This window comes from Hylobates moloch, unplaced genomic scaffold (assembly GCF_009828535.3).
Source record: "Hylobates moloch isolate HMO894 unplaced genomic scaffold, HMol_V3 SCAFFOLD_12, whole genome shotgun sequence".
NCBI lineage: Eukaryota > Metazoa > Chordata > Mammalia > Primates > Hylobatidae > Hylobates > Hylobates moloch.
In genome coordinates, this window is record NW_026652287.1 from 8,992,218 (window position 1) to 9,013,404 (window position 21,187).

General features: G+C 46.6%; 1 protein-coding gene and 1 non-coding gene across 5 annotated transcripts; both read right to left on the reverse strand.

Moving 5' to 3' along the window:
• Nucleotides 1-34: 34 nt before the first annotated feature.
• Nucleotides 35-20,307, reverse strand: DDX55 (DEAD-box helicase 55). 4 transcript variants are annotated; one of them, XM_032168364.2, is made up of 14 exons: nt 20,163-20,307; nt 17,659-17,709; nt 17,481-17,567; nt 16,097-16,188; nt 15,955-16,017; nt 14,776-14,925; nt 13,477-13,666; nt 10,391-10,473; nt 8,315-8,446; nt 4,664-4,756; nt 3,398-3,512; nt 2,429-2,597; nt 1,554-1,846; nt 35-1,003 (listed from the first exon to the last, which is right to left on the reverse strand). In XM_032168364.2, the coding sequence occupies exons 1-14, from the start codon at nt 20,268-20,270 to the stop codon at nt 830-832; spliced, it is 1,800 nt and encodes a 599-aa protein (XP_032024255.1). In that variant the 5' UTR covers nt 20,271-20,307; the 3' UTR covers nt 35-829. The 4 variants fall into 4 exon arrangements, with proteins under 4 accessions (XP_032024255.1, XP_058280893.1, XP_032024256.1 ...); XM_032168365.2 differs by lacking the exon at nt 35-1,003 and having other exon boundaries at nt 1,703-1,830; XM_058424910.1 differs by lacking the exons at nt 2,429-2,597; nt 3,398-3,512 and having other exon boundaries at nt 1,554-1,830.
• LOC116479788 (small nucleolar RNA SNORA9) lies at nt 4,431-4,563 on the reverse strand. Its single transcript, XR_004251094.1, has one exon. It is a non-coding gene; the product is annotated as a small nucleolar RNA SNORA9 (small nucleolar RNA).
• Nucleotides 20,308-21,187: the final 880 nt, after the last annotated feature.

Below are 21,187 nucleotides of genomic sequence, written 5' to 3' on the forward strand. Positions count from 1 at the left end.
AAGCTGACCAGGCCATCTAGGGGAAAACACTGTCCAGCTACATTTACACACTTAAGACCCAGGCAATCAGGACACCATTTATTCAACAGGAGGCATAAAAACTGTAATTCTCTTTCCCGGAATATGACTTAATGTTTTTCAGCTATTCACCAATAAAACATTACTGGGACTATTCTTAACACAGAAAAACCCCAGCACATTAGCCACCTCTGCAGGGCATCAAAGGATAACTAACTGAAGCCCAGGGCCAAGGACATTCAGGAGGTCAGATGCCTGAAGATACTGAGGAATGGTTTTGAAAATCAGAAGTCAAGAATACTTCAGTATCTTTATGTTTAAAATAACTATAAAATAGCCTCAGAAAAAAGCTTATATATATATATAATATGTACATATGTCTATATATGTGACCCATCGTGATAAATACTGACATCTATTATTTACACTCAAATAATTTTACATTTTCTTCTGTTAGACTACTTCAAGACTGGAATTGTTTTGTTTTGTTGTTTTTAATGAGAGGGTCTTGCTGTGTTCCCAGGCTGGTCTTGAACTCCTGGGCTCAAGTGATCCTCCTGCCTCAGCCTCCCAAAGTGCTGGGATTATAGGCAGAAGCCACCGCACCCGGCCAAGACTGGAATGTTTTTAGTAAAATATTCCCAAGTGTGAAATCCTTCATTTCTCCCTCGTCTGAAAGGACAGTTTTCAGAGACATGATTCTTCTCAGATGTCTCCTGAAGTTGTGATTTCCATTAAAAGCAAACTGGAGCCATCCACCAAGTTAGGGAACAGCTATGTCCTTGTGGGTTCATCTGTGGCGCTAGAATCATCAGTCATCTTCCAAATTTGAGATCCCTAAATCTGCTGTCTTGATTGTTCTTTTGCCAGTTGTCAACAAGCCCTTCTCAAATTCTTCTTCAGTTATTTTGCCTTTCTTAAGTTTTTTCAAGAGTCTTGTGTCATTAAGAAGTTCTTCCATGTCCTCATCTTCAATATCAGAACCCTAAGTGCAGAAGAAACCAATAAACTAAATTTTTCAGCAATAGTGTTCTAGTGAAACCAGCAGTTTTGTTTTGTGTGTTTTTTTTTTTTTTTTTGAGACGGAGTCTCGCTCTGTCGCCCAGGCTGGAGTGCAGTGGCGCGATCTCGGCTCACTGCAAGCTCCACCTCCCGGGTTCACGCCATTCTCCTGCCTCAGCCTCTCCGAGTAGCTGGGACTACAGGTGCCCGCCACCACGCCCGGCTAATTTTTTTTTGTATTTTTAGTAGAGACGGGGTTTCACCGTGGTCTTGATCTCCTGACCTCGTGATCCGCCCGCCTCGGCCTCCCAAAGTGCTGGGATTACAAGCGTTAGCCACCGCGCCCGGCCAACCAGCAGTTTTAACTCAGGAACTATAAACTCTCAGATTGGCTTCTGCAAATAAAGCAAATTCCCCATCCTAGTCGCCAACATAACAGAAATCTGACGGCCCCACACAATTCCTATTTAAAGAACTACTACAGTAATATTTGTTCAAGATTCTAAGTTAATGTAAGTAAAACTAAACTTTACCTCTTCCCTTTTCCTTTTCTCATTCATTTTTTTCTTCTTTTCTTTTTTGGCCTTCTGCTTCGACCAAGCTTTATTTTTTATGAATTTTCTTCTCCCTTCATTTTCTGTTTTCTCTCTTCTTTGTTGCTCCAGGAGTTTCTGCCTCTGCTTTTCTCTGATTTTATCTTTAAATGGAATCGTGTCGGTATTAACGTCCATGGGCACAAAATCTGGAAACTGCTTTCCTCTCAATTCTGGCATCTTGGGCATCCTCAGCAGGGCAAAACCTCGAGCAAGGCTGGCAAAATCAAGATCTGATTCAATCAGAAAATCAGAGTTAGCGCACTCAACAGGATTAGAACAATCAGTAATGGCTTACAATATAATTTTTTCTAACCAAAGGGTTTAATGCATTCATTTTAATTAGAATGAAAATCATTGAGGCTGGGTGCAGTGGCTCACGCCTTGTAATCCCAGCACTTTGTGAGGCCGAGGCGGGCGGATCACGAGGTCAGGAGGTCGAGACCACGGTGAAACCCCATCTCTACTAAAAAATACAAAAAATTAGCTAGGCCTTGTGGCGGGCGCCTATAGTCCCAGCTACTCGGGAGGCTGAGACAGGAGAATGGCGTGAACCTGGGAGGCGGAGCTTGCAGTGAGCGGAGATCACGCCACTGCACTCCAGCCTGGGCGACAAAGCGAGAATCCGTCTCAAAAAAAAAAAAAAATTACATTTTTACAAAGTTAAAAGGAATACTCAGCAGCCAGGGGCCAGTTTATTCTGTGTCTACTCAAAACCTGGAACACTTCCTTTTATGAGACAAAGCAATCTCATACTTGTAAGACCACCACATCGTTAAGATGGAGACATTATCACATGAAGAAGTTCAACTTACCCTTTAATCTGAAAATCAGGTTGCATTCATGCTTTGCATAAGCCTGGACATACGACACAAAAGCTTTCATGCCCTTTTCAAACACAGCTCTGTCGGCCAGGGCCATGGACTTGAGTTTTGGCAGAAGGTCCGCTGTGTTTCTCTGGAGCTTCATCTCCTGCAGGGGGCACTACACACACACACACACACCACATTCTCACCTTCCCTTGCTGGCATCACATCCCCAGGGCTCCATCACAACCAAGAAAAACAAAAGCGAAACAATTCCTTTTCACCTTTTGAGGTCTGAAGCCCAACTCTAACCCAAATATTTCACATGCTCTGAAAAGTATGTTAAATTTTTAAAAGAAAATTTAAAAATTAGATTTCACGTGACAATCCTAATCTGGTAGCAAAAGTATGGCAACACTGGGTCTCTATTCACAAGTAACCCTTGCCTGGGTCCCAGCAGGGCCTGCTACCACACAGGAGACTTGGTCACTCCATGACCGAGGTGCCTCCACAGCCTTAAAGTCCACCAGGGTGGCCAGGCACGGTGGCTCACACCTGTCATTCCAGCACTTTGGGAGGCTGAGGTGGGCGGATCACCTGAGGTCGGGAGTTCAAGACCAGCCTGACCAACATGGAGAAACCCTGTCTCTACTAAAAATACAAAATTAGCTGGGGTGGTGGCGCATGCCTGTAATCCCAGCTACTTGGGAGGCTGAGGCAGGAGAATCCATTGAACCCGGGAGGCGGAGGTTGTGGTGAACCGAGATAGCACCATTGCACTCCAGCCTGGGCAACAAGAGCGAAACTCCATCTCAAAAAAAAAAAAAAAAAAACCCCACCAGGGCCCCCCACTGCCACCACCAGCCCAGCCCCAGTGAGTTTGCAATTCGTAATTTCAGTTGCTGACCACATGCTGAGAAGAACTTTTCCAGCTACCCAGTCACTAGGCATTCTATCTGAAAAGGGACGGCAGCTTACTTTTTGGTTAATTGCAAGGAAATTGATGTATGACTCTTCCATGGGCAGGAGGAACACCAGAGCGCTGCCCCCGTGGCCAATGCGGGCTGTGCGACCGCAGCGATGCACGAAGGCACTGTGAGAACACAGGATGGAAATGGGTACCCAGGTGATGACAGCTGAACAGAGCTCAGGCTCCAGCCACATGGCTGCTGCAGCTAAAATGCTATGGGGAGCCTCTAGCCTCCACAGCTCAGTGTGGACTCGGCCACTTACTAGTGTGAGAAATAGAACTGGCAATTAAACCAACACTGCAGACAGATAAGATCCTGTAAGGAACATTTAATGTGAACTCTAAGTAAAACTTGTATCTTTCTCTCTGATCATACAGGTGGGACATAGTCCCCAGTGGAAAATCTGGGAAACAATGAAAAATACAAAGAATAAAATGAAAATGGCCAATAATCTCAGGAGTAATCATCAACACTTGGGGGTTTATAGGCATTTTCCTATGCGTGGAAGCATGTATTAGGAATATATGCTGACTTTGGAGAAAGTAATTGTAATTTTCATATGTGGTGTTATGTATTGCTTTTTTTCATTTAGACATTCTATTGTGTTTCTGCAAGAACTGATAATATTTGAAAGTACTTTTAATTGCTGCCAATACAGTATCACTATTTCACCATGAATGGGTTATTCATCCATTTGCCTATTTTTGCTACTTAAAACAATGGGTTTTTGTTTTGAGACAGAGTCTCACACTGTTGCCCAGGCTGGAGTGAAGTGGCACAATCCATTGCCACCTCTGCCTCCTGCACTCAAGCGATTCTCCTGCCTCAACCTCTCAAGTAGCTGGGACTACAGGCACACACGCCTGGCTAATCTGTATATATTTTTTTGTACAGACGGGGTTTTGTCCTGTTGCCCAAGCTGGTGAATTCCTGGGCTCAAACGATTCACTTGCCTAGGCCTCCCAAAGTACTGGAATTACAGGCGCGAGCCACTGTGCCCAGCCTCAAATAATGTTTTGTTGTTGTTGTTTGTTTTCTCTCATTGTCTCAAATTTCTATAACCTTGCTCTACATGGAGCAGGGCAAGGCCTCAAACCATTTCAAAACTGTTCTGGCAAGCACTGTAGGAATGCACGGGGTCACTGCAGACCCAAGCACGCTGGAGGCTTGCAATAAAATGTTTCAGTGAACATCATTATCTGTTTATCTTCTTCAGGATTCCTTATTAGGCTAAATTTATCAACAGAGAGTGAGTGGCAGCCTCGTACCATACCTTGCATTGCTGGGAGGGTCATACTGCAAAACCCAGTTGACTTCAGGAATATCAATTCCCCGGGCCATCACATCAGTGCACACTAAAATCCCACTAGAAAATGAGAAAACAGCATTCTGAGTAAGGAGGCCACCATCTTCATCACCATCAAACAGCCTACTGATCTGGATGACAGTGACACACAGGTGCTGGCGCTTCTCACAGAAGCAAATGCTTAAGGTAATATTTTGATTTTTTCTTCTTTCTACAAATCTCTAGGACTTCATAAATTCCAATAAAAATTGGAGGGAGGTGAGAGACAGCAAAGGGATTTTAAAAATTACAACATTGCCATTTGAAAACCAAAACCGTATGGGTCTAATCCTTTGTAGCCATCTGAAAAACAAGGGACAATTCACTCCATAACTGAGGCCTAGAAGTCAGGTATATCACTTTGTCCAAAAGAGGACTTTTAATATAGCCAGATGTTCAATGATTAAGAAAAACAGAAAACTGGGGCGGTGGCGGCGGCGGCGGCTACGTAGCTGCCGTCGGCCGCGGCCGGGCGGGCGGATATGGGGCTTAAATGCCGCCCGCGTCGGGGCCTAGAGGCTGAAGAGCTGGTCATCCTAAAAACTTGTGGATGTCGCGCACGGTTATCCGGACGCAGGCCCGCCCCTCGGGGAACCGCGAGCTTCTCGCAGCTGGGTGGGAACCGTCCTCGCAGTGGCGGCCTTCACCCTGGCTTCTCGCTTAGCCAGGGCTTCTGGAAGGCTCATAAAGTGTCTGTTGATGGAAGAAGCCGGGCCCTGACTGGCGCGACGGATTCGCCCAGCCGCTCAGCAGAGCGTCTGTAGGTCGGAAGTGGGGGTTATATTGGAATATGCTTTTTGTCTAATGATGTTAGATAAAAAGCAAATTGGAGCGGTTTTCTTATTCGAGTTCAAAATGGGTCATAAAGCAGCAAAGACAACTCAAAACATCAGTAACACATTTGGCCCAGGAACTGCTCACAAACATACAGTGCAGTGGTGGCTTAAGAAGTTTTGCAAAGAAGAGAGTCTTGAAGATAAGGAACGTGATACGGGCCATGGGAAGTTGACAACGACCAATTGAGAGCAATCATTGAACTGTATGAAAAATTACAGAAGAACTCAGCGTTGACTATTCTACGGTCATTAGGGTCGTTCAGCATTTGAAGCAAATTGGAAAGGTGAAAAAGCTTGGTAAGTGGGTGCCTCATGAGCTGAGCGGAAATCAAAACTACCGTTTTGAGGTGTAGTCTTCTTTTATCCTACACAACAACAAACCATTTCTCAATCGGATTGTGACATGTAATGAAAAGTGGATTTTATACAACAACCAGCTCAGTGGTTGGACCAAGAAGCAGCTCCAAAGCAGTTCCCAAAGCCAAACTTGCACCAAAAAAAGGTCATGGTCACTGTTTGGTGGTCTGCTGCCGATCTGATCCACTACAGTTTTCTGAATCCTGGCAAAACCATTACTTCTGAGAAGTATGCTCAGCAAATTGATAAGATGCACCGAAAACTGCAATGCCTGCAGCCGGCATTGGTCAACAGAAAGGGCCCAATTCTTCTCCACGACAACGCCTGACTGCATGTCGCACAACCAATGCTTCAAAAGTTGAAGGAATTGAGCTACGAAGTTTTGCCTCATCCACCATATTCACCTGACCTTTCGCCAACTGATTACCACTTCTTCTAGCATCTTGACAACTTTTGGCAGGGAAAACACTTCAGCAGGATGCAGAAAATGCTTTCCAAGAGTTCGTCAAATCCTGAAGCACGGATTTTTATGCTACAGGAATAAATAAACATTTCTCATTGGCAAAAATGCGTTGATTGTAACGGTTCCTGTTTTGATTAATAGAATATGTTTTAGCGTAGTTACAGTGATTTAAAATTCGCAGTCTGGAAATTTAACTTTTGCACCAACCTAATATTTCGATGGTAAATCCTTGCAAGCATGGGAACAATGCATCTGGCCCAGTGCTTTGTGGTTGTGTACTCTTTTTCTTTCTTTTTTTAATAGATGGCGTTGGCCGGGCATGGTGGCTCACACCTGTAATCCCAGCACTTTGGGAGGGTGAAGTGGGTGGATCACCTGAGGTCAGGAGTTCAAGACCAGCCTGGCCAACGTGGTAAAACCCCATCTGTACTAAAAATACAAACAAATTAGCTAGGCGTAGTGGCGGGCATCTGTAATTCCAGCTAGTTAATGAGGCTGCGACAGGAGAATCATTTGAACCCGGGAGGCGGAGGTTGCATTGAGCCAAGATCATGCCATTGCATCCAGCCTGGGCGATGAGTGAAACTCTGTCTCAAAAAAAATAGCTGGGGTCTCACTGTGTTGACCAGGCTGGTCTCGAACTCCTGGCCTCAAGTGATCTTCCCATCTTGGCCTCCCAAAGTGTTGGGATTACAGGCGTGAGCCACCGCACCCTGCCTGGTTGTGTACTCTTTCAAATATTAAGTTTTTAATGTTAAATGCTGCTTCTAGATACACTGTAAAAATTCACCTATAAATGAGTTTTTTTTATTAAAAACATTGCAATTGTACTAGACTTTAAATACTAAGCAATAATTCAGGCTTCGATGTTGGTTTATAGTTTTCTCATTTCTTTCATTTAAAAGCTCTTTAAAATGAAGCAGTTACTTCTATTTTCTCGAGGTGCAGGAACTGCGGCCCAGATAGGTGTCCTGCACAACGTTACAGGTCCAATAAGTGAGACTGGGGCTCTGATCTAATCCCTTTGACATTAAAGTTTGTGCAGTAAACCAGCTATGTCAGTTTGCCACATTTGTAATAGTGTTCAATAAATTTTCACTTAAAGGTTTAATATTAAAAAAAAAAGAAAAACAGAAAACTATTATTTGTCAGCACAAACAGATACAACTTATGGTCATTGGTAGACACAAGTTCCCTGCGGTGTAGTCACAAGCCTGATAAGCCACAGACAGTTGGTTTTTTTTTTTTTTTTTTTTTTTGAGATGGAGTCTCGCTCTGTTGCCCAGGCTGGAGTGCAGTGGCGCAATCTCGGCTCACTGCAAGCTCCGCCTCCCGGGTTCACACCATTCTCCTGCCTCAGCCTCCGGAGTAGCTGGGACTACAGGCGCCCACCACCATGTCCGACTATTTTTTGTTTTTAGTAGAGACAGGGTTTCACCATGTTAGCCAGGATGGTTTTGATCTCCTGACCTCACGATCCACCCGCCTCGGCCTCCCAAAGTGCTAGGATTACAGGCGTGAGCCACTGTGCCCGGCCTTAAGCCACACACAGTTTCTACCCAGACAGGACAAATGGATTTGCTCCTTGCTGCTTGACAGTCACCACAACCCTTCCCTGGACCAGGCACAGGGCAATCTGGGAGTGAAGACAATACACAGGACTCCTGTGTCACAGAGCCTGCTGTCTAGCACAGAAGTTCAGTAACTAGGGAAATGACATAGCAAAAGGCAAAGCAATTAGAACAAGGCAGTGGAGGCTCTGGGCGTTTACAGAGATGTGATAACCAGATTAGAGAGGGAAGAGGGTTCCAGGCAGGAAAAACAACACATGCGGACAGTACAGGCTACTGGAGATTGGGGCGTTTGGGGACCTGAAAGAGCAGTGTGGCAGGAGAGCTTCTACCTCCAATGAAGCCCACCCACCTTTGCAATTTGCGGAACTCCATGAAGATCTTATTGCGTTTATATTTCATCTTTCCATGAATGCACATAATCTTCACGCCCTTCACCAGCGCCTCCAGAGCCTTCCCATAGTATTCCACACAGGCACAGGTGCTGCAGGAGGGACAGAGGGCTTAGAGTCATTGGCCACCTTGGTCCTTCTACAACTGGGAGAGGGGAACAGTGAGCAATAACTGCAGTAGACACAACCTAACTACGAGCCCTCCCTAGGGGAATGACAAGGAGAATGGCAGTGGAAATCATCCACAACTGAGTTCTCAATCTGTAATCCTCTCAGCCAATGAAAGGCCAATCTTTTGACAAAATCCCTTAAACATGAGTTAAAACCCCCAAGGAGGTATCCTACTGTCTAAAGATGTTCTAATGGGAAATCTCCCTGACCCCGAGAAAGGAATTAAAGTGAAACAGTCATTCAGAACAAAAGCAATGACATCTTAGCCACAAATAGTGTTACAAGATTTAAAAACATTCCTGCTTTTCCTTTAGGGAACTGCTTCTTCTCCAATTAGCAGGATTCCCAAGGCCTCAGCAAATAACCCAAGCTAGGCCAATCAGATCCCTTCTCCCAGATATTTGGGACATGGAGCTGAGTCATCCAAGGACAAAAAGGGGGTTGGCAGTCATCCCAATAAAGATACGCCCTAAACAGATGGCCCAGGAACTCCTGCCAGGGAGCCTCCTTCCCTGGGAGCTGGACACTCAACATTCTCTGAATCTGTGAGCTCCTTACCCAGCACCCTTCTAATAAAGTTCACCCTGGACCCTTTTCCTTAACTAGAAGCATTCCCAAGTGATTTCCCATCCTTTTGCAGATGAGGGAATTGAAACTTACCAGAGACACAGAGTAAGTGGCAGAACCAGAACCCAGGTCTAATGCTCCTCCCACTATACCAGACTACTGCATTCCAGTTTGGGCTAACTCTTGTCTACTTCAGTTCCTCCGCCTATGCTGTGACTGCTACCAGACTGGTCGCTCTTTTCCACCTTGAGTCACATAGTATGTAATGAAGTGGTGTTTCACACACTAAGCCTCACAACCCACAGATCTGGTGGGTTCTGAAATCAATTTAGTGGGTCTCGACCAACATTTTTTAAAAATTAACAGCTGGAGTAGGACAGAATAGAAAACATCCCACCTAGCAGGGTGCAGTTTCATGAAAACCTTTGTTTTATTGTCTTGTTTGGGTGTGTACCAAATTGTACTTCTTACTGTGGGTCATGGTCAATATTGCATTTTATTTGTAGGATAACAGACAGAAAAGAAATAATCAATATAAATAAATATATAAATAAATATAAAATTATTTTTTATGTACTACTAAAGATCAACACATTTATCTCTGGAGAAAAGGGGAAAAGAACCAACCAGTCCAAAGAACATATGCATCTGTCCCTACGCTGCCTTCTGACCACAGGACAAAACCCCACTGTGGCGAACTCCATGGGTGGCTGATAAACACTATTCCCAACCACTTCTTGCTTCGCTGGCCACTACTACAGAGGCAGAAAAGCTGCGCACTCATTTTCTCTGCTGCTCTTGAAATGAGAGGCCACCACATGACCCACTTTTGGCCCCTAAGATGAATTCACAGCTGAAGTCAACCAGGGCAGAGGGGTTTCTGAGGAAGCTCTTTGCTTTCCTCAATAAAAGGCATGGATATAGCTAACATTGCCATAAGCCCCCTCTGCCTTTCCCCCCTTATCTTTCTTCCGTGCAGACATGACAGGGTGTAATAGTGGTCATCCAGAATCCATGAAGTGACACATAGGAAGAGAAGACCAATCACATCAACATTGACCTTGACATGACTGACACATGAAACCCATGTGAGAAACTGCCTGCCTTTGGACTCCTTTTTACAGGAGAAAAATAAAGCCAACCTTGTTCGGACCACGAACGTTGGGTTTTCAGTTACTTGCAGCCAAAAGCATTCCGGAGAGAACCATGCTAGGTGGAATCCAAAACCCAAAGGCCGCATGCACCTGCACATTCTGGCTGAATCCCTGACGCCCCTACCACAGAGACCAGAGGACTACCTGAAGAAGACCAGATGTTTCTCCTGCTTATGATTGCGAAGAAAATGGACCAGCTGATTAAATTTCTCATCTGCCTTGCATACCTGCAAAATAAAAAGGGAAACTAATAAAAAACATATTTGGCAATAATAATCCCCGTGGCTATTTTCAGTTTCAGCATTAAATTTTAAGGAATGTCATTTCCCTCATGGGTAGGACAGACTTTAGTCGGAATGTTAACTGGTCTACCTAGCTCAGAATAAATATCAACGTGTGCTGCTGCCTGTAAAAGTTAATTTGTATGTCACAAAATCATATAGCTCAGAGAAACAGTCATGCAACAGGCAACAGATCCCAACTCCCAATCCCAATATACATGCCAGCCGTTACACCATCTCCAGGGTAGATTTTTATTTACCTTTTTTTTTCTTTTTTTTGTTTTTAAGAGACAGACTCTCAATATGTTGCCCAGACTGGTCTCGAACTCCTGGCCTGGCATCCGGCTACCCTCCCACCTCAACTCTAAAGTGCTGGGATTACAGGCGTGAGCCACCTCGCCCAGCCAAAGGATAGATTTTTTTAATGCAGACTCTTGGGTACGACATACAGATTCTGATTCAGTAGCTCTGAGATTGAACCTAAGAATCCATATTATTTAAGAGTTCCCCCAGGAAATTCTGATGCCAAGTTCAGAAGTCACTGCTCTAAGGTGAATAATGATTTCCAGAAAGCAATGTACATAATTATTTAAAAAGCCTCCATGCACACAGACCCCACTGCTTTTCTTCATAATGCAATCAAGTCCTCCATTCAAACTCCCAAGTTAGAGACATTAAATTCACCTGAATGCATTCATCCTATTTTTACCAAAACCAAATCCCCAGTTTGGAATTTTTTCTCATGTACTCAGCCATCTCTAAATGCATAATAACAGAATGCAACAGTAGCCACAGTGTGTCCAAAGCTAACTTTAGTACAAGTATCCCTACCCTAAGTGTTTTTTGGCTTTTGAATTTTTTCAGATTTTGGAATAGCTGCACTATACTTACCAGCTGAGCATCCCTAATCTAGAAATCTGAAATCCTGAATGCTCCGAGTATTTCCTTTCAGCATCATGTTGGCACTCAAAAGGCTTCAGATTTTGGAGGATTTTGGATTTCGGAATTTCAAGTTAGGAATGCTCAACCCATACTTATTGTGTACTAAGCACTATCATGAACATTTTTGCATGGATTAATTAATCCTCCAGCAAGCCTACGAAGCTGTATACTACTGTGGCCCCCATTTGACAAGTAAGGACCTCTAAGTTCATCGGTTAAATTTGGTAGGGGCCAAAGCCAAGATATGCACCAGGCAGTCCTGCTCTAGCGCCCATGCTCTCCACACTACCCTATGCAGAGTCCTTCCCTCTGCTTGGGAAGAGCTAGCCTCCTCCCTCACCCAGCCCGGCCTCAGTCAGAAACATCAATGGCAACTACAACTCCCACTTCTGATGAGCCTGTCTGATTTTGACAACATTCTTCAGTTACACTAGGTGCAGTTTCTCATTTGCAAACTCATTCTACCTTTAATCTGCCTATAAATTGACACAAACCAGAGAGCAGCCTCGACAACCTCACAGTCTACAGCAATAGGAACTCTGGTTTCGAGACCAGCCTCCTTCATTTTGAACAGCAGACATGTTCAGGAGCTAGGGAACCCCTCCAGGCCTAAGGAAAAATTTAACCTGAGAAAGCTTATTGCAAAAAAGAAAGAAAAGCCCCAGCCCCAGGCTAGTGGGCCAATGTACTGTCAGCAGTGGCACTGGCCTGTGGGTTCCTCCTTGCCCTGATGGTGCTGCCTCCCCTGCAGCCTGTGCTGTCTACACTTGTGCCTCGTGGCCCATCCCAGCAATGGGACAGAACAGAACAGGGGTGAGGAGTGGCCTCATTACTAAACAATCAAGTTGCCAAAAGCCCATCTACTACTTTGTGAAGAAACTACAGAAGCCAGCAGCCAGTATTTACTACTAGAAATTCAGCATATTTGGGCCAGGCACAATGGCTCATGCCTGTAATCCCAGCACTTTGGGAGGCTGAGGCAGGAGGATCATGAGGTCAGGAGTTCAAGACCAGCCTGGCCAATGTGGTGAAACCCCCACCTCTACTAAAGATACAAAAAATTAGCCGGGCATGGTGGCACATGCCTGTAATCCCAGCTACTCGGGAGGCTGAGGCAGGAGAATTGCTTGAACCCGGGAGGCAGAGGTTGTAGTGAGCCGAGATCGTGCCATTGCACTCCAGCCTGGGTGACAGGGCGAGACTCCATCTCAAAACAAACAAAACAAAACAAACAACAAAAAAAAATGGCCGGGTGTGGTGGCTCACGCCTGTAATCTCAGCACTTTGGGAGGCTGGGGTGAGTGGATCACCAGGTCAGAAGATCGAGACCATCCTGGCTAACAGGGCTAATAAAAACTAGCCGGGCATGGTGGCAGGCGCCTGTAATCCCAGCTACTCAGGAGGCTGAGGCAGGAGAATGGCGTGAACCCAGGAGGCGGAGCTTGCAGTGAGCTGAGATCGCCACTGCACTCCAGCCTGGGCAACAGAGCAAGACTCCGTCTCAACAAAAAAAAGAAAAAGAAAAAGAAAAAGAAATTCAGCATATTTGATGCAGGTCAAAAATACACAACATTTACAGAGCAGAACATTTCCACCCCACAAAGTCTCCTTAGGAGTGAGTCTGTCATTTGATTTTCTATGTTCCACCTGCACATCTAACTATGCCCTTCTCTGTGACACAGGCTGTTCTGACGGGCCCAGGAACTACAGAGGTTAGTCATGCCTGCACCCAGCACACCCCAAGCATGTAAAATAGAAACATTTGGTCACTTGAGGGTAGGAGGTTCAGAGACACTGTCCTTAGAGACTGTGCTTAAAATATAGTTATGTCCAATTTAACTTACTTATTCATTCAATGAGTAGGACCACTCAGACCATTTGCCCTAGCTGTCCCCAAATGCATTTCATATGTGCTACAGGGTCTCACATATTTATTCTACCAGTACAATTTCCATAAAATGAGCACTGGTCATTATCGCTGAGTAAGAAGCAAGCCCAGGCGCTTACCATGTAGTAGTTTTCCAGGCGAGAGGGGGTCTTCTGGGCACTGCTGGCTGCCACGCCCTTCTCCTTCACTGAGACCCGGACAGGGTTCCGGAGGCCCGCTCTCACCAGGTTCTCCACTTCCTGCGTCTGAGTGGCAGAGAAAAGGCCTGTTCTCCTCTGCTTTGGCAAAAACTCCAGGATGGTGTTGATGCTGATAAAAAGAGGGCTCACACTTAACCGCTCACTTGCCAGCAGAATCAACACACAGTGCTTCATGATACTAAACAGGTATTCAAAAAGACTGAAAGTGAAGCCATCAAAATATTTATAGCACATACACTGGGAGTGAGATTATGGGTGATTCTTTGTTTCTTCTTTATACTTTCATTTTTCCAAGGTTCCTCAAATTTTAGCATACAATTATACAATTATAATGATATGTGAATTATATCCCATAAATCTGTTTATTAAAAAACAACAAAACTGCCAGGTGTGATGGCTCATGCTTGTAATCACAGCACTTTGGGAGGCTAGGATGGGAAGATCTCTTGAGCTCAGGATTTTGAGACCAACCTGGGCAACATAATGGAATCTTGTCTCTGCCAAAAATTAAAAAAAAAAAAAAGCATGATGGCATGCGCCTGTAGTCCCAGATACTCAGGAGGCTGAGATGGGAGGATCACTTAAGCCCAGGAAGTAAAGGTCGCAATGACCCGAAATCATGCCACTGCATTCTAGCCTGGATGTCAGAGTGAGACCCTGTCTCAAAAAAAAAATACTTGAAGGAAAGTGCATTTTAAGATCAAAGATAGAACTGGAATAAAAATCACGTGGTAGAATTTGAAAGCTCAAACTACTTAATGATTTGAAATTAAAATGTGGTTAATAAAAATACTTAGGCCAGGCATGGTGGCTGGCGCCTGTAATCCTAGCACTTTGGGAACCCTAGGTAGGAGGATCACTTAAGCCCAGGAGTTTGAGAACAGACTGGGCAACGTGGCAAAACCTCACCTGCAAAAAATAAAAAAAACATCCAGGCATGGTGGTGTGTGCCTGTAATCCCAGCTACTCGGGAGGCTGATGCAGGAGGGTCACCTGAGCCCGAGAGGTTGAGGCTGCAGTGAACATAATCACGCCACTGCACTCCAGCCTGAGTGACAGCACAAGACCCTGTCTCTAAAAAACAAATAAATAAAAAATAAATAAAAATGAAAATAAAAAATAAAAATACCTAATCATAAAGCAGTAAACTCCATTTTGCTCTCCTTTTGTATTAGTATCATCTGCCCACTCAAGCCAGTGAAGTCCAAAGTCCAGTACCTTGCCTCAAACCCCATGTCCAGAAGTCTGTCTGCCTCATCCAACACCAGGACATCCAGGGATCGCACACAGCTGGCCAGATCCAAGCCTTCCGCCTTCCTCCGGAACATGTCCTCCAAGCGGCCTGGAGTGGCCACAATGATGTTCCCACTTTGGAAAGAAAGTTAACATTTACCAAACTCTCTGGATCTTGGGAATGTGGTTGATGATTACCAAAATACCAAGTTTTATATCCCCCCAAAGTCATTTAAGCCCTAGTGAAGAGAACGAAGAGCATGAGAGTGGAAGAGTGCTGCAGGGTAGAAAGAGTGAGGGCTGCAGCGAGACGGGATCTGGGCTCTGGGCTATGACCCAGACAAGATTGGCAAACTCCAGCTCCTGGACCAAACCTGGGCTGCTGCCTGTCCTTGCCAAGTATTTTATTGGCAGAAAACCACGCCCATTTATTCACGTGTTGTCTATCGCTGCCTTCACACTACAACAGCAGTTGAGTAACTGAGATGGAGACCATATGGTTCACAAAGCCGAAAACATTTACCATCTGCTCCTTTACAAAAAAAGCTTACCAACCTCTGACCTACGCAAGTTACTCAACCATGGTAGGCCCCAGGTAACTCACATGTAAGATGGAAATGTTGACAGAATTAAGAGAATCCTATGTAAAGATCACAGACTGGCAGACTCAGGGCCAGATGTGGCTCCCTCAGACTGGCTCACCTACAAGATGTGTTTTTCAAATGTGGATTACATGCCAACAGTTAAAAATCAGGAGATTACACACACAAATCTGGAATTCCATCTTCTTTTTAAAAAACTCAAAGCCTGGCACTACTGAGCCGAGTCCCCCCAGGCAACTACCAGCTGGAGCTGAGTATTCAAGGCAGCTACTGGCCAGTTCCTCACCATTCCCCAGCCCCGCACTCATCTATCCTGACCACTCATTTATCTTCACATCGTTCTCTTGACCTCTGTAAGAACCTGAGTTTGTGAAGTGCTCATCAGGGCCTTATGGGAAGGAGCCAGCAAAGCGCAATGGGAAGCTGGCCTGGAGAAAACACCTTTTTGTAGGGGGAGGAGGCTGCTGAAAGGGGGACCCACAGTTAGGCTGAGATCACACATCGATTCTTAGGTTCAATGCCAAAAGCGAGCAAAGAAACGAGCAGACACGAGCAAACTTACCCTTGTTGCTTAAACCTCTCAACATCTTCTCCAGGATTCCTGCCTCCGATCCAAAGAATCTGACTACAAGAAGAAAACAGCCTTTGATTAAGTTGGACAAAACAACAGCCCATGGCTAACAGGGACACTGCATCCAATTCACCTGAACTCAGGGAAGTGCTTCGTGAAATGCGACAGGACCTCGTCTATTTGAATGGCCAGCTCTCGAGTGGGGGTGATGATTATGGCCCCAACCTACCCACGTGGAAGGAAGGGACACAGTCAGCAGCGCAAGGGACTCCCAGAGAGGAACTCATAGGCCCTCCGCCCTCCACCACACAAAGGAAAGTTCCAGAGAAACAGTAGTTCCCAGACTTTCTCAGCAGCATCTCTGAGCACATTATCAGCTACTTTGAATTCTGGTTACTCGTCATCATACACTGCAGTTATGCTCTTTCAAGTCACTAAGAACAGTGAATTAGTGAATGCTGAACCACTGCTCACAGGGGAAACACAGGGTTAGGTTCCTGCCAGTCTCTGGGCATGACATTTTTGTCAACCAATCAATACATAACCCTATTTTATGTCTGTTTGTGCTTAAAAGACTCTATTTAATAAATACTATTGATTCATTCCCATTGAACTCGTGGCCAACAGCACATTAACTCATGCTTGAGCTTGTGCTTCTCTAGCGTGGAGATTTTCTCTGCATGTCATAACCTTCTTGCACCCAGGAACACTAGACTGCATTACATCACGGGGCCATTTCAAAAACGAAAATCACCACCATAAAGCACAAAAATGTGCAAAATGGCCGGGCGCAGTAGTTCACACCTGTAATCCCAGCACTTTGGGAGGCCGAGGCGGAAGGATCCCTTGAGCCCAAGAGTTTGAGATCAGCCTGGGTAACATGTCAAAACCCCATCTCCTCAAAAAATACAAAAAATGACCCAGACATGATGGTCCACACCTGTAGTCCCAGCTACTTGGAAGGCTGAGGCAGGAGGACAGCTTAAGCCTGGGAGGTGGAGGTTGCAGTGAGATGAGATCACACCACTGCACTCCAGCCTGGGTGACAGAGCAAAACCCTGTCTCAGGGAAAAAAGAAAAAAAAAAAAAAGGTAAAAAACATGGCACTAAATAGATGACGAAAAGGACACTGTTTACACCTGAGCAGTAAAACAAAAGGCAGCTCTGCTCACGCCCATGACCACAGAAGCACCAAGGATCCACTGGGGTGTTCTAAATTTTAACGAGCAGGCAAATTCACAAATACAGAATCCACAAATAATGAGGATTAATTGTCTTTTTTTTCAAGTTTCATTCATTCATTCATTATTTGTAGAGATGAAGTCTCACTGCGTTGCCCAGGCTGGTCTCAAACTGCTGGACTCCAGTGATCCTCCAGACTCAGCCTCCCAAAGTGCTGGGATTACAGGCGTAAGCCACGGCTTCTGGCCTATTTTTTCACATTTGTGGCCAGCTTCTTAATCCAATATGAACTCTCTGATGACTAGGTGAAAATAAATCACTTTTGTTGTCCTCACCTGACTCTTTTTTAACTTCTCTTCTCTTCTCAGAAGAATTTCCAGGATGGGGATGACAAAAGCGAGTGTTTTGCCACTACCTGTGACCTGCAAACAGAGAGTTTTGGTTTCCCTTTCTTCCTCAGAGTTCATTTGAGGGAGAACACGAGGACAGGCTGCACATACCCGAGGCACTCACCGCTTCTGCAGCGACATCTTTGTTTCGCACGAACAGAGGGATGGTTGCGGACTAAAGGGAGAGATTGCAAAGCACGGGTTAAAGGATGCCATCAATTCACAGGTGAGACCAGAAGCCCTAGGAACATAATGGGCGGCTAAGGTCACAGTAGGTCCCACCACAAAAGGGGCTCTGAGTAACCAAGTCACCATAGAGAAGTTGAATCAAACGTGGCAACTGTGTCTACATGGACGGCGTGTGGGGACAGTGAGCTGAGCTGGGAGGTGGGAGTCCTGAATTCTAGCCCTGTCGCTCCTACTTTCCTTCTGAACCAGGAAGGGGTTGAAGACATTGGGTTTTAGGGTCCCTTCCAGCTCTAGTATCACAGAATCATGATTCAAATAAACCCTCTCATTTTAAGCACTGTACAGGTCGCCAGACTTTACAAGAAACCTGGTTTTAGCAATCAAAAAAGCTAAACCTCAATTAGATTCAGGCCTTGGCCTCGAGGCTGCTCCCTCCAGGATTCAGCCCTGGTCCCCAGGGCCTGAGCTCACTTAAATCACAGCAGGTGTAATATTATTCCAACTGCCTCTACACAGTGATCTCTATCCCCCTGCTCAACCCCTGAGGGAACATTTGGCAACGGAAGGAGACACTTTTGGTTGTCAAAACCCAGGGTGGGCCAGGCGTGGTGGCTCACATCTATAATCACAGCACTTTGGGAGGCCCAGGTGGGTAGATCCCTTAAGGCCAGGAGTTCCAGACCAGCCAGGCAACACAGGGAGACTCTGTCTCTACAAAGAAAATTTTTTTAATTATGTGGGTGTGGTGGTGCATGCCTGTAACCCCAGCTACTCGGAAGGCTGAGATGGGAGAATCGCTTGAACCCGGGAGGCAGAAGTTGCAGTGAGCCGAGATCGTGTCATTGCACTCCAACCTGGGCAACAGAGCAAGATTCTGTCTCAGAAAAGTTAAAAACAAACAAACAAACAAAAAAACAAAAAAAGAACTCTTGACTTTCCCTCTGAACCCTGATACACACTCCAGTCATTCTCAGGAAATGGTAACACCATTCACTCAGCTCCTAATAAAAATCGGACGGGTGCGGTGGCTCAGCCTGTAATCCCAGCACTTTGGGAGGCCGAGGCGGGTGGATCACGAGGTCAGGAGTTCAAGACCAACCTGGCCAAGATGGTGAAACCCCGTATCTACTAAAAATACATAAAATTAGCCGGGCGTGGTGGCAGGCACCTGTAATCTCAGCTACTTGGAAGGTTCAGGCAGAGAACTGCTTTAACCCGGGAGGCGGAGGTTGCAGTGAGCCAAGATCGTGCCACTGCACTCCAGCCTGGGCAACAGAGCAAGACTCCATCTAAAAAAAAAAAGAAAGAATAAAAACCTCAGGTCCTTGTAGAGTCTTCTTTCCTAACCTCCACTTCCAGTCCCTTAGCAACCTTAAAGCTATCCCAAATGTGACTTCAATATCCACTGGTTCCACCCTACTCCAAGTCACCATCATTTCTTACCTGAAAATGGCCTCCTAAGCGACCTGCCTGCTTCATCTCTTATGCCTGGAAAGGCCACTCTACAGAGAAATCACAGCCCTTCCCTTCCTAAACATCTTCCCAGATAAGATGGCTTCCCACTACATTTAGAATGAAATCCAAGCGCCTACAAGACCCTGCACAATCCATCTCTTACATTACTCTTGATGTTCAGCCACAAAGGCCTCCTTTCTGCTGCTCAAACCATCTGCAGCCTGCCCCAGGGCATTTATGTGCACTGGTATTTCTCTCCACTGGAATAATCTCCCCCTAGTCACCGCAGAGCCAGCTCCTCCTCAATCACTGAGGTCTCATCTCAGCTCAATGCACCTCCTCAGAGAGGCCTTCCTTAACACCGTCTCACCTCCTTTCCAGTCCTCGCGCGACACTATCACAGCCGTCTTAGTTCTTTCATAACACTTACCAGCAGCTGAAATTATCCTTTCTCTAGCTCTTGCACTTGAAAGTAAGGCTATGAGCAGATGCCAATACTGCAAACTCTCTAGAGCCTAGAAGAGTTCCTGACACATAGCAGGTCCTCAAGAAATATTCTTGAAGAGATGCATAACAACGGTAACCCTTACTGAGCTCCTATAGTGTGCCGACTGGTTTATTTAGTCCCCACAGCAACCCCATAAGGAGGGTGTTATTTTTTCGTCATTTCACAGAGAAGGAAAATGAAGCACGGAGAGGTTAAGCCATTTGCCCGAGGTCTCGCAACTACAGCGAGCAGGGCCAGGATGAGAACCAGGCTTGAGACCCCAGCACCCGAGGGCGGGGTGGGTCGCGGCCCCTCTGCCGGCTCGCTGGCCAAGCAGCTCCGCATCCCGCCAGTCTGGGCAGCCTGGAGACGAGGCAAGAACCCCAGCTGGAGGGATGAGCGCCCCAGGGCTCAGATCTGTCCGATCACCTCCCGTGGGTCCGATGCAGCGGGTGCCTGCCCCTCTCCCAGCCTCACTCCCCCCCAGGGAACGATACCTGCACCGGCGTCATGTACGGGAAGCCCAACTCCCGCAGCGCGCCCAGCACCTGCGGGTGCAGCGGCACTGGCAGCGACTCCCAGGAGCCCTCCGTCACATGCTCCATGGCGCGCTCCTTCGCCGCCTCGGTAGCCGCTGCTCGAACGCGCCCTGTGCACCCCCAACGAGCACTTCCGCTTCCGGCAGCTCCGGCGGCCGGCCGGGAACTTCGCCGGAGCAGTAGAGTTCCGGAGCGCGGCGAAGCCTCCCACGCTGCGGGAGGGAGGAAAGGCGCCCGCAGGACGGTGGAGGCAGGCGGCGGGGCAGGCCTGAGGAGTTATGCCCGCCCCGCACAGCCCCCTGGGCTCCGGGCGCCTCTCCGCACCGGGCAGGGGTTTTGGCGGGAGGAGTCTGGCCCGGCCCTCCCACTTCTGCACCTCGGAGGCAGGTGGCAGCACAGGACCGCGTCCAGGCCGAAGGACAGCGGGGCTGGCTGCCGTGGGCAAAGAAACGTGTCGGGGACCCGGGTTAGCAGCCCTGCAAAACAGTCAGCCGCTGATGGCGGGGGTCCGATGGCCGGTACGTCCCGAATGTTGGTTTACTTTCCCGGAAGTTAGGGTCAAGAGTCCTAACTAAGAACACTGTCCCATTCCTCTGTTCACTGTTGGCCTGGGCCATTCATGTCCACATACCTTCACTCAGCAAGCTTTTTTTTTTTCTTTTTTTGAGACGGAGTCTCGCTCTGTTGCCCAGGCCGGAGGCTGGGTGCGATCTCGGCTCACTGCAAGCTCCGCCTCCCGGGTTCACGCCATTCTCCTGCCTCAGCCTCCCGAGTAGCTGAGACTATAGGCGCCCGCCACCACGCCCGGCTAATTTTTTGTATTTTTAGTAGAGATGGGGTTTCACCGTGTTAACCAGGATGGTCTCGATCTCCTGACCTCGTGATCCGCCCGCCTCGGCCTCCCAAAGTGCTGGGATTACAGGCATGAGCCACCGCACCCGGCCTTCACTCAGCAAACTTTTATTGACCACTCATTGTGTGCC

What these genes read in the sequence shown, in the direction of transcription:
- DDX55 (XM_032168364.2), bottom strand. Translation starts at nt 20,270, where the DNA reads ATGGAGCATGTGACGGAGGGCTCCTGGGAGTCGCTGCCAGTGCCGCTG. An exon ending in AGAAGTTAAAAAAGAGTCAG is followed by an intron (nt 16,189 to 17,480) that starts GTGAGGACAACA and finishes CCACGTGGGTAG; the next exon opens with GTTGGGGCCATAATCATCAC. An exon ending in AGAAAAGGAAAAGGGAAGAG is followed by an intron (nt 1,004 to 1,553) that starts GTAAAGTTTAGT and finishes TTCTGCACTTAG; the next exon opens with GGTTCTGATATTGAAGATGA.